A 12960-nucleotide genomic window follows, 5' to 3' on the forward strand; every position below is an offset into this window, starting at 1 on the left:
CATTTAGGAAAATCTGTCTGCTTGGTTTTATTTATGCATACTAATATTTACCAAAAAGTAATTTTTCGATTTAGATCGAGCAATCAAATTCTAATACATCAGCTTATTAAAATTGCTTATAATAATATTACTTGACAGTATGGAGGAAAAAACAGCACATATTTCCAGCCAAACAGGCCTACAGGATTAAACACAAACTCGTAAAGAGAAGGAGGCTATTTATTGGTAGTTATACTATGGAGCTTTAAATAGATTTTTCTCTCGACCACAAGATTAATTTTTACATCTTTTTGAAATATCGATTGTAATAAAGAAAGCATAGGGAAAAAAAATTTGTTTTGATGAAATTTAACAAAAATGTCAGCCAAAACCTTAAGCTATATTTCAAAGTCAAGAGCACAGACCAAAATACCATTACTCACAAATTCAAGTTACATAAATATCCTCCTAGTTTCTGATAAGCAGTGTAAGAAAATCTGTCGTAATTATTATCTTTATTCAACTTCAACAATAAGAGCGCTCCTAAATATTTGAAGATTTTGACAAAATGCGCAGGTTTTCATCAACGTCGTTTTAGGTGTCTGTTCTCGTATTAAGTAGCAGGTGCCCGAGGAACAATTTGAACTAAGCAGGAAGGAGAATGTTTATTTCATTTGTCCTGACACCACAAGAGAAACACAATTCATTATAAAATACACCCACCCAAATCATGACACAATTTTAAATAATTTCCACTCTCACAAGAGAATTGACAAAACATATACGTTGTTATTAATGTACCTTACATAAAAATAGTTCCTTTAATATATATATATATATATATATATATACATACATACACACTACGTGTTATATCATACAAGAAAGCATCGAGAAAAAGAAACGTCATATTTTTAATCACAAACTTTTTACCTATATCTGCGAAAATGCTGCAGATATATAAAAATGAATAGTTACAACATTAGTCATGATGCAACCAACAATGATTTTCCCCCTTTTTCTCTTTAAAAATGTTACCTAAAGTACAAACAACTGGCATATATATATATATATAACAAATGCGTTTTACTCCATTTACTAAATTTATATATTTACTCAATTACCCAAAATAACAAGGAGTTTCTACCTCATAAACAGGAGTTACACCACAGTCATTTTTATGATCTTTGCTACCCTGGTATCTATTAACCAATTTATTTTGTCCGAGTTAATTATTTACTAAGAGAAAATAAATACATATAATAAAATATATATATGTATGTATAAGTGTGTGTGTGTGTATCCACTTTATCATTTGCGAATAGTCTTATACATTACCGATATTACGAAGGAAAGGGAGGTGTGTACGCAACTGCAACAACTGGTGATGGGCTTGGAATAACGTAGAAAAAAAGAATCTCCTTTTTACAGTACGTATAAGCACGGTGGAGAGAACATTCACAAACAGTAAGCTATCGCTATTAATATATATACCAAGTGACTTACCTAGAGAGATTGGTTTATTCCCAAGTACAGATGCAGCACCAAGTTAACCTACCAACACTACAAAATGGCGATCCCGTGACAAAGTCTTGTGACGTCATTGTTGAAGAGCGTTGCCTCGAGGTGGCGCTACATGCTCCTGTTCTCCAAGAATTTTAACTCGTCCCTCTTCTTCGTTATCGCTGATATCTTAGCCGTTTGTTAACATTTTATTACACAATAATTTAGCATAGAAATAGTAACACACAGACGCAAAAAAGAAAATATTTCTGTAACGTAAAAATTAAATAAAAATCGTCAAAACAAAAATATGGTTGAACAGTTAACTCGAATCATATCTGTGCAAAGTAGTTCCATAGTGAATGAATTATGTTTAATTTAATTGAAACTATGTATCAATCAAGGAATGCAATAAGTAAATATTAATACAACTGTATTTTTTAAAAAAACGTTTAAATTGGAAAACGATTGGCTTTCGTTGAGGATATCCGTATAGCTGACTTATTATTTATTCTTCTCACTAATGAAAATATAAAACATGATATATTTCTAATTTCATTTCAGAACATCCCGATTATCCGAGGCTTCAGTAATCCGAATTAGCATTTCACATTTTCCGAGTAAACGAATGAGAATCATTTAAAACTGTTTTATTTGTAATTTTTATTATTATTATCTGAATTGCTATATAATTTTAACAGTCGTTGGAAAGACTACTAGACAAACTATAGATGAGGTCATACCCGAAATATTGTTTGTTTTTAATACATTATTTATGCCTTGTATTTTTGTCTATTATAATATATATTTACGCTACTGTGGACACACATTTCATAACTTGGCGTGTAAGGTTTGTAAGTTAAAGCTTCTTGTGTTTTGAGTCTAAATTTAATAAGCATGTAATAAAAAGAATGTATCAGATATATAATACTTTATTTAAATGAGGTACTTTCAATATTTACAAGAAATGTGGAAAACGTCTTGAATATGGAGAAACGGTTAGTGGCAGAGAGAAAAGTGAGGAAATGGCAACAACTTGTTTGATTTTATAATTTGTTGGTTGTGATGCCTGATTACAGTTGTATGTTAACTGTTAGAAACTTGTCTACAAAGTCATTTTAATTAATTTCATTCATCAGTATCATAAAAATCAGAGGACGTTTCGAAACGTAAAACAGTCAACATGTATTCGAAAGAAACACGTGAAAACGTGCGTTGCATGTTCACGTTTTTCGGCTAATGATTATTTGCTTCTATTTTAGAAAAACTTTTATGAATCCGGACATGGTATATTGTGTAATTTACTGCTCTACATATAAATGGCTTGTGTCGCCAAAAAATTTCACCATATTGCAATGTCCAATATATTTGAATGAATTAATAATATTCTACCAAAATGCTTGTTGGCAGTTGGAGCTTTTCGGGAAGTTTTGTCAAAAACGCGATGCTTTACTCATACTGGCAAACTCGCTCTAGAACGTTGTACTTTAAAGAAAAACGCATTTCTTTTGAAAAGCCGTTTAAATGCAGAATTCCATAGGGGCATTACGCGTCCCTATTCATTCCCGGTCATAACGGTACACATTGCAAAACTTTCACTAGTTAAAAGATCACGAAGAAAGTTGAAATTCACATATCGCTTCTGTGGAAATACAGAGACCAATATATTCAGTTTTAGGTATATATAAGCTAGTTTTACATTTTGTACTTCGTACTTGGGTAGAGACGGACTATATGTAATCTGAACCTTTCCCCCCTTTATTTATTTTTTTTTTTTTTACGGAATCCCACGTTTAAGGCTATGGAGATTCCGATTCTGAAAAAAAATTGTTTGAAAAATTTCAATTCCCCCCCCCCCACCAAGCAGGCTATTTACATGCTAGAAATAACAGCCAAATCTCACAAAACTAGTGTTAGGGTTAGGTTTACCCTGTGGATCTATATAAAAACCGGGGGTGGGGATCGAAATTTTGAAATTGAGATTTTTGAAAATTTTTTTTCAGAATCGGAATCTCCATAGCCTAAAACGTGGGATTCCGTTAAAAAAAAAAATGAGTGGGGAAAGGTTCAGATTACATATAGTCCATCTGGACCCATACTTGTTCCTGGTAACATTGGAAATCGAAACTGCCGACCAACTTTCTAAAGAATATTTTGGTAGTCACTCGCAAAATAGTGTTGAATTATAGCTAATAGTAAAGCACCAGACTAAATACATTAGTTTTTACTTTCCCACGTTGTTCTGCGTTCAAATTCCTCTGGAGTCGATGATGCTTTTCATTCCTTTAAAGTGAATTACGTTGTCACTTGAATACACAATTCTAAACTATTCTAAAACAATTACAGTTCATTGGTATAGATTGCTATTTAGCCACGTCAACTCTAAATGAATAGACCTATGATCAAAAGCACTCTAACAATGACCATTCCATCTTAATTTCAGATATAGTGCATCTAGGTCCACATTTTCTAAAGTGACTTCCATTTATTTAAAGACAGTAAAACTTACAGGGTAAGATGTAATTTGAAGGTGATTTGGCTGCACTGTCTAGCAGGTTGAGAGACTGTATAGAGGCTCCCTCCTAAACAATGAGATGAATGCACAGAAAATAAATTATTGAAAAAAGCACTATTAAAAAGCTATATCTCAAGTGGTTGTCCATATCTTTGTAGAAAAAAAATGTGTAGCCCAGATCTGCTCTGTGACATGCTGAAAGTCAATTGAAAGACTAAGTAGTGCAATCCACAAATCTGTTTTTTCAGGATATGTCCATTCCTCCACCTTACTGAAGAGCTGTGGTTATTTACATGGTTTCAAATTTTGGCACAAGGCCAGCAATTTTAAAGAGAGGGGAGTAGATTTATTACATCAATTTCAGTGTCCTTATTTTATCAACCCTGAAAGGATGACAGGAAAAATCAGAATCTGAACTCAAAATGTAAACAGCTGGGAAAAATATTGCTAGGCATTTTGCTCAACTTGCTAACTTTCTATCAACTCACTGCTTTAGAATTGTGGTTAATTGTATAGAGTGCAGAGGGACAGTTTGAATACTAGGGGAAAAAATGTTTCAGAACTTGGAAAACAAGTACCAGACTTAAAGAAAGCTGAGCTCTTTCATTTCAGAAATAAATATAAATAAATGGAATTGCAACTGTAACATCCTACATATATTTTTATTTTTATTCTCTTATTTCCCTTTATACTTCCTACATCCATCCTTTTCCAAAATAACTCCTTATATTGAACTCTACTATTTATTTCCCTCTAGTTAACTCTCTCGTATCATCTCTGATGAAGGGATATCCATAATAGCCCAGAAACAGCTGTAAGACTACCTTTCTCTTTATAAATGTCCTATAAATTCCATGCAAACTTGACTTTGTTGTCTCATTTTATTTAACATATGAATAAATTACTAAATATGTATTTATTATTACATCAAGACAACTATGAAAAGATGTGAAACAGAAAATTATATAGGTGCAGGCATGGTTATGTGGTTAGAAGTTTGCTTCCCAACAACTTGGTTTTGAGTTCAGTCCCACTGTGTGATATCTTAGGCCAGTGGTTCCCAACCTAGGGTCTGCAGACCCCTGGTGATCTGCAAAGGTAGTACCGGGTGTCTGTGAACTAAATTCAAAATTTCATACATATATAATATATCTATATATATATACACATACACACATAAGGATAAGCATATTAAAAGAGTTCTGTGGGAAAATTCATTTAAATAAAAGGGTTGGGAACCTCTGCCTTAGGCAATCGTTTTCTACTATAGCCTTAAATCGACTAAAGCCTTGTGAGTGGATTTAGTAGATAGAAACTGGAAGAAGCCCATTATATAAATATATATATATATGTGCATGTTTGTGTTGGTCCCCACTTACCATTTGACAACTAGTGTTGGTTTTTTTATATCTCCATAACTTAACAGTTCTGCAGAAAATGATCAACAGAAGAAGTAACAGGCTTAGAGGAAGAAAAGAATTGGGTGGGGGGTGGGGGGTCAATATGTTCAGTTTAAACTTTTCAAGGCAGTGCCCCAGCATGGCCACAGTATAATGACTGAAACAAGTATATGATAATGATAAAGATTTCCTTTAAAGTTTAGGTTAGGTTAAAGTTTTAGATAAAAATGCTTTGTGATTAATTAGTGATGAAAATATAAATAAATACTTGTTAACAGTTGTGTTACAGTTGAGATGAGTAAAGCCAATTAAATTGATTCAATGTCCCTTGAGAGAATGTCCCAACACATTTTTGCCACATTCTCTCTCACTATTGCTCTCTTTATCTTAGTGACTCACCCACTCTCTTTATCTTACTCTTTAACCCACCCTCCTTTCTTTTTTCAACTGGAGTATTCATGTATCTACTCTACAGCAAGACACCTGTCACTGTCCATCTATACCCCTCATCTCTCATCAACTGGCACAAAGCTGCCCCCACTCACTACTACTCCCCCTCCTAGCTGAGGTTTGTCTTGCAAGTTACTTGGTAACCATATCGGTACTGGTGCCTTGTAAAATGCACCAGTGTAGGTTCCACATAAAAAGCACCAGTGCTGGTGCCAACCACTTTGCAGTACACTCTGTAAAGTGGTTGGCATTAGGAAGGGCATCCAGCTGTAGAAACCATACCATAACAGATAATGGAGCCTGGTGTAGCTCTTGGTCTTACCAGCTCTTGTCAAACTGTCTAACCCATGCCAGCACAGAAAGTGGATGTTAAATGACGACGATGATATAACCAGTGATTATTTTATTGTTTGCAAAGGGATAAAAGGAAAATATATTGGTAGCAGGATTCAAATATATGAGCTAGATAGATCAAACTAAACATATAATAGTTCAAGGTTCTTGTGATACTGTCAACTTTATCTGTTTTTGTCGATACTAAAATTACAAGAGATCATTTAGTGGGAACAATATGAATACATCACATATAACAACGAGGGAAATGTTTTGTAAAACCTTAAATGAGAATCATTAATTTTTAATATAAACCCTACTTCTATAATGATAAAAGCAAAATTCTGTCTGTCCATCTGGGACCCTGTTTCTCAGTCTACATTTGCACTACATAGACATATCATATCTTTTTGGAATTAGGTTGATCCTGGGATTGAAAATCTGCCCTTCATTTGGTTCTTGAACATCCAGCATTGGGATCTGTTTTAAAAACATTTGAGTTGCTATTTCTAGCAGGTAAAGCTTGGTTGATTCTTGGTTGGCATTTGTCAGATGACATCAGAGATCAAGGAGGATATAAATAACATTTGCTTCATTAATTTTATGTTGAGATAAGAACTTTGGGACAAATTGGCCAACAGTTGGAATTCAACTTGGGATTGGAACAATAGAATGATTGCATTACAGAATTAATTCTCCTCAGTCCATCACCTCTGATCAAACACTACTGGAGCATATAGTCATTATGAATATATTATAGTCATGCTATTTAGTACCTTTTAGTTTTGGGTCACAGGCCCTAATTAACCCTTCGCAGGAGCTGATTTTAAGCTAGTTTATATTAAATAACATTTAGCAATCTTAACATGTGATTCAGACTGTTAGCTAGATCTGGCTTAGTAATCTTTAAGCTAGCCCTCAGCTCAATTTATATTAAAAAAAAATTCTAATTTGAAAATATTCTGTAAAATATATATTGCTAAAGTGCATTCTGAGTTGGAACCTGTCCAGAGTTGTGATTAACAGTGGTTCTGATTAGTCAAGTCTGTACCCCTGAATAAAATTTTTTATCTCATCCAATGAAACAGAATTTTATGAATCCATATACTAAAAGCTATAGCTTATTTCTCCTTCACTTTGTCTATAAGCAATATAAGCATTGGTTTTCTCAAGAACTATATGCAATCATTTACACAATTTCTATATCTTCACTCTTAAGATTCCTACTTAATAGTACTATAGACACTATGTAGGTGAGATTTTTCCTGCACAACTCTGCACAAGCTTTCCTAACATCTCATATTCTTTTCTATCTTTATTATTAATAACGTCGATATAGAATACATATACATGCATACATTATGTAATCTTTTACATTTATTATCTGTAACTGGTTTATAGCTAAAAAAAATTGTCTTCTCTATCTAAAAATCACAATTTCTCCATATGCTTCTCCTGGCATAAAAATCTCAGAAAAGACTGAAGCATTTTGCTTCTTTAGCTTGGTTTAGTGTACGTAGATCATAACCAGATCAAATTTTACAAATAGCTCAAAAAGAAATAAACAATTCTCACTGTGTGGCATCAACAATGTTTCTGAAGTTATGAAAGCCAAATTGTGTTCAGCTAAATACAAAGTGATGCAATTTACTCTTTAACATTTTAACTGGCCATATCCAGCCAGAATATTCTACCTGTTTTACATTCAAACTGACCAGATCTAGCCTCTCACACCTACAGTGTTATTCCAAAACTAAACAATCGCATCATTGAAATATCAAAGCTACACAATAATGCAGGATTAATTCAAAATGATAGGAATAAATAAGCATTTCATTTGGCAGAGTTATCTGAATGCTAAAGGGTTAAATATTCCAAAATGTACTCAAGAAGACCTGGCCTACACAGCAGAAGTGTTAAGGCTGCTCCCCATGGTGGAAAGGTTTGGCCTGCAAGAGTCCCATGCCAGTGCCATGTAAAAGCGCTTGTGCAGTGCCACATTAAAAGCACCCAGCATACACTGTAAAGTGGTTGGCATTAGAAAGGACACTGAGCTGTAGAAACCAAGCCAAATCAGGCCGGAACCTGGTACAGCTCTCCAGCTTGCCAGCACCAGTCACATTGTCCAATTCATGCCAACATGGAAAACAGACATCAAAGAATGATGATAATGATGATGATGATTTATGCCAATGCTCTGGCTCTTTTTTCTACATGTGACTGTCTGCATCTCTTCATAATAGTTTCATTTGTCTTTAATTACAGTAGTATCAAGCACCACATCTTAAGATGCTCAAGATGATGCACTAAATTTTCTTGTGATTGCAAATATTCATGAACATACTTCCAATCATTGATTCCAGATTTTCATAAAGACAACTTATTTGAAAAGCTAGAAACTTGGCAACAAAAGCAAATAAATTTTACTGGTGCTCTCTAAATAAATAAGCCACCTTCTAAGAAAATATTAATTGTTGTTAATTTTCCAATACATAATTGTGATATTTTTATGTATAAATATATATATTCATATATCATGTGATCAATCAGACTATCAGATGTTGTTACACATTGCTGGTTACGATGCACTTTGCATTGTTTTAGCCTTCAAACAATGCCACCCTGTTGGCTAAGCAAACAGGCCAACATTCACCCTTGATCAAAAGGGGTACTGGAGCAACATCCCACCTGGTCTCGAAATCAAACCCATGATCTGGTGATTGTGAGAGCCATGCCCTAACCCACTAGACTATACACTTTCACACACACACGTTTTCAAACAGTTTCTGTCTACCAACTTCACTTACAAAGTGTTTGTCAGCTTGGGGTCATAGTAGAAGAGACTTGCCCAAGATGCTGTCCAGTGGTATTGAACCAGCAACTATTTGGTTGCAAAGTGAGCTTCTTAAACATACAGCTATGCCTGTGTCTCTCATGAAACATTCGCAAAAATCCAGTTGATCTTGAAGATTTAGCAATATAGTCTTAGAACTGAGATGAGACTCCATAATAGTTTTGTCATATTTGTCCAAATGTAAGATTCTGAAAGCTCATGAACGATGAAAGGAAATATGATTAAGATCAATGTTTTACACAATGGGTGCCTGGGAAAAGGGATATTCTATCCCTAGAACGTTTCAAGTGAGGGGATGTACAGCAAAACTGTTTTTTGAAATAAAACACCTGTGATTCAGACAGCTAGGGTAGGCTACACACTGAGAATGAGCTGGGACAGGATACCAAAGATACCCTGCAGACTTAGTCCTCAATAGAGATTTCAGGATGAATGTTCAAATCATTTGAGCACTAACAGGTGTTTTCTATATTGAGCATCTGCATCTCATCTCTTAACTCTATCTCTGTCTGTCTGTCTATCTCTCTCTCTCTCTCTATATATATAGATATAGATTCTTTTATACTTTTACTTACTTCAGTCATTTTTTACTGTGGCTATGCTGGAGCACTGCCTTAAAGAATTTTAGTCAAAACAATCGACCCCAGGACTTATTCTTGAAAAGCCTAGTACCTATTATATAGGTCTCTTTTGCTGAAATGCTGAGTTATGGGGACGTAAACACACTGACATCGGGCACTATTGACAAGCCTTTCTTGTCACATACCTTTTCAGATCAAATCACCCGTCTGAAACCTTACAAACCATTTTGAACTGGTTCTTTCATTTAAGCAATGTTTCCCATAAACACCATGGATATTTCGAATTGCTTCTGCTGCATCATTGCCTTTTTGTGAACTTATAGAGTGTTATATGCCTCAAATTCTCCAAGGTCATATCCATCTTTGAGAGTGGGGGTCAAGAAGTAATTGAATCAGTTTATTATTATGACAAATGCACAAGGCCATGGTAATATCTACTGCTGCCTTTCAGGTATTTTAAAGTAACAAAGCAATCCAACTTACTATAAAATTTTAAACATTACTTATGAGATGACCTCATACAAAATAGTACCTCCTGATATTTTAAAATGTTTAAGTGAAAAATAGTAAAATTCCAAGGAAACATTGTATGCATTATAAAAAGCAATCTGAAAACGTTGTACTTAGGCACATAGTGCTTTTTATTCTGAATAAAGAACTAAAGATGAACTTTTGTTTTTGTTTGTTTTTACTAATCCAATATTTTGCAGAAACTAATTTCACGTGAGTTTTATTTCCATTTCCCCTCAATAATTGACAAAATTCCAGAGCAGCCAACAGTAATGAGCTTGTAAATGACAAGCTCAAATATGCTACTTCATTAATAAAAAAATAATTCATTAGAGGTAATATTCGTTACGTCCGTCTCCAGTCAAAGGCCTATCATACACACTGGCAAGCAGAATGAAATGTATTTTTGATTACTTTTTCTCAAGAAAACCACTGATTAAAGAGGAAGAAAAACAAAACTGTAAAATGAAGTCAACTATTTGTTTTATCGAAATCGGTCTATTTACAAGACTGAATCATCTGTAGACAATTAAATATTTTATTGGAAAAGCACAAAAGCCTTCCCTATTAATCTGTAATGATAAAAATAAAAAAAAGGTGAACGGAAATAGTCACAGAAAAATGTCATAAATTTCGCTCGGAAAATGTCACGGGAAAAATGTCACATTTCATTTAAATTCAAAAAGTAATAAAGTAATTAAATACTATTTTAAATCGCTTATTAACTGATAATACATGATATATACACAATGACAAAGCAATTTATATAATGACATTACACATACACGAAAAGAAAAAGCTTCAACAATATTTTATTAAAGTTTTGTGTGTGTGTGTGCTTAAACTTTTCTCATTAAAGAAATCATGGTATTTTATAATAAATGGAGCGCAATAATCGAATTGACAAAAGCCCGTGTTGTTTCTTGTATAATTTAATAATTCTTATACATTATAGTTATGTAGGGACTGATAAATAGTACATTATTTACATTTGACGGATATTTGTCCTCATCTTGTTTGTTGTTAACGTTTCGGCTGATATATCTTCCAGCTTTCAAGTGTCTTGGGGAAATTTCGAACCTGGGTTCTTATTCTTAAAGTATTTTTCAATGTTATTATTATTATTCAGGTCACAGCCTGGAATCGAACTCGGAATTTTAGGATTAGTAGCCCGCGTTCTTAACCACTACGCCATATGATAAATAATACTCGTGATTATATTTCTCAGTGGATCTGTTCAGTTACTGCTTCAGTTGCTTTAAGAAAATCCTGAATATCAGAACATTTTCTTCTCTCATAAACTCTATAATGTCAACTTAGATTGTATTTTACTTTTCATAGCAAATGCTTGACGAGTGACTTGAACTAAGATCGTGTATTGAAACGGAAACAATTACGTCGTGGAAGAATTGTGATAATAGCTTAAAATCCTACTTATATCATTATATTCACTATATTTTATTTCTTAATAGTATTGTATAGTTTTGGACACTTTCGAATATACAATACTATAAAAAAAATTGGCAGTTGGATTAGCAGAATCGTTAGGTCGACTCACATTCTTATAATACATCCTAGATGTAAGTGGAATTGTAATAGAAACATAATAGTACACAAGTGAATGCCATCAATTTAGAATTCCAATTCACTCTATACCCGAAGATCAAATTCACTATTTTTGTACTGAGTTAAATCTAAAGACTTTTTCTTTTACTGTTATTGTTAGTTGGATATCTCAGTTGGTCGAGCCTGAAGACATCTAACCCTATGACCCTCTCGGGGGACAGGGGTCCAAGAAAGTGGATGGATGGATTAATAAAGATAACGCAAGACAGGAAGAGGTTACTCCAACAAGAAGAAAGCAGGAAGACTTTTAAATGGAGTTATCGTTCTTCAAACTTGACGTTGAGGCAGCGTGGAGAGGAAGTTCATTAATAACAATATAAACATGGAAAACAAGGATTTCCAAGCATCTGAACTCGGTACTAAAGAATAGTAAGTATATCCACTTATCTAACGATTTAATTCATCCCAGTTTCGCTTAATTGCATTCAATATATAGAAAATAACAAATCATAAACATAGACTGCAACTGAAAAGTATTTTATCAAAATTTAGTTTTGCTTTTCTTTAAATACTTTTGTCTTTTTGACAAAAGAAAAAAAAATCCACCAGAACAAGCACACAAACAAAAACTAATTGAAATCAAGTCATAATGTCACAGATAAGTGTATAAACCAATTTCTATATTTAAAACAATACATTATAGCATAGTCTATCTATAATGTATGATGCACCTGTAGAACCTTCGCAAAAAATCTTTTAATGAATATAAAGTATAAAACGTGGGTTGTTGTTGGAAACAATTCGTTTTGGAATTCCATTTGATGGAAACAGGAATTCCAGTGCAGCTAATAAAATTTTGAGATGTTTCGTTTATAATAACTTACAGCGATTTTCTACAAGTTATGGCAGACCGTTGAAAGCTACATGCAGTTCCTCCCACACAGTATAGTAGTCTGTTCAGATGATTCATGTTGTTTAACCGCAGGTCAGCCCTGGTCGAGCAGACTATAGATTAAAGGCATTCCAGTCGTCACCATCCCATCTTTTTCGTAAATGTAAGGAACCAAGAACCACATTATGGAACGCATCTTTTTGTAAAATGATAGGGTGTAAATTTAAGGGCGATATGGCTGCTATTTCTAGCTGCTCAAGTGACTACGTAAAGGTTCTTTTGATGCGAGACCACCATACTTTTTTTTCATTTTATTTTCATTCAAACATGACTTCAGGATAATGCGAAAAGTGAGAACCATACCTGATCCCCCCCCC

At 33.8% G+C, this 12960-nt stretch overlaps 2 protein-coding genes across 2 annotated transcripts in view; one reads left to right on the forward strand and one right to left on the reverse strand.

The window, feature by feature from the left end:
- LOC106881634 (ras-related protein Rab-7a) overlaps nt 1–1642 on the reverse strand; it is a 29030-nt gene extending 27388 nt beyond the window's left edge. The window contains exon 1 of the mRNA XM_052968456.1: nt 1486–1642. The gene's annotated coding sequence lies outside the window, so the exon portion shown is untranslated. The remainder of the gene's footprint in view (nt 1–1485) is intronic.
- Nucleotides 1643–11309: 9667 nt separating this feature from the next.
- The window catches only part of LOC106881008 (EEF1A lysine methyltransferase 2), a 35406-nt gene continuing 33755 nt past the window's right edge, over nt 11310–12960 (forward strand). The window contains exon 1 of the mRNA XM_014931195.2: nt 11310–12120. Within this exon, the coding sequence (XP_014786681.1) occupies nt 12074–12120 (47 nt within the window). The 5' untranslated portion in view covers nt 11310–12073. The remainder of the gene's footprint in view (nt 12121–12960) is intronic.

Source organism: Octopus bimaculoides, chromosome 6 (genome assembly GCF_001194135.2).
Source record: "Octopus bimaculoides isolate UCB-OBI-ISO-001 chromosome 6, ASM119413v2, whole genome shotgun sequence".
Taxonomy (NCBI): domain Eukaryota; kingdom Metazoa; phylum Mollusca; class Cephalopoda; order Octopoda; family Octopodidae; genus Octopus; species Octopus bimaculoides.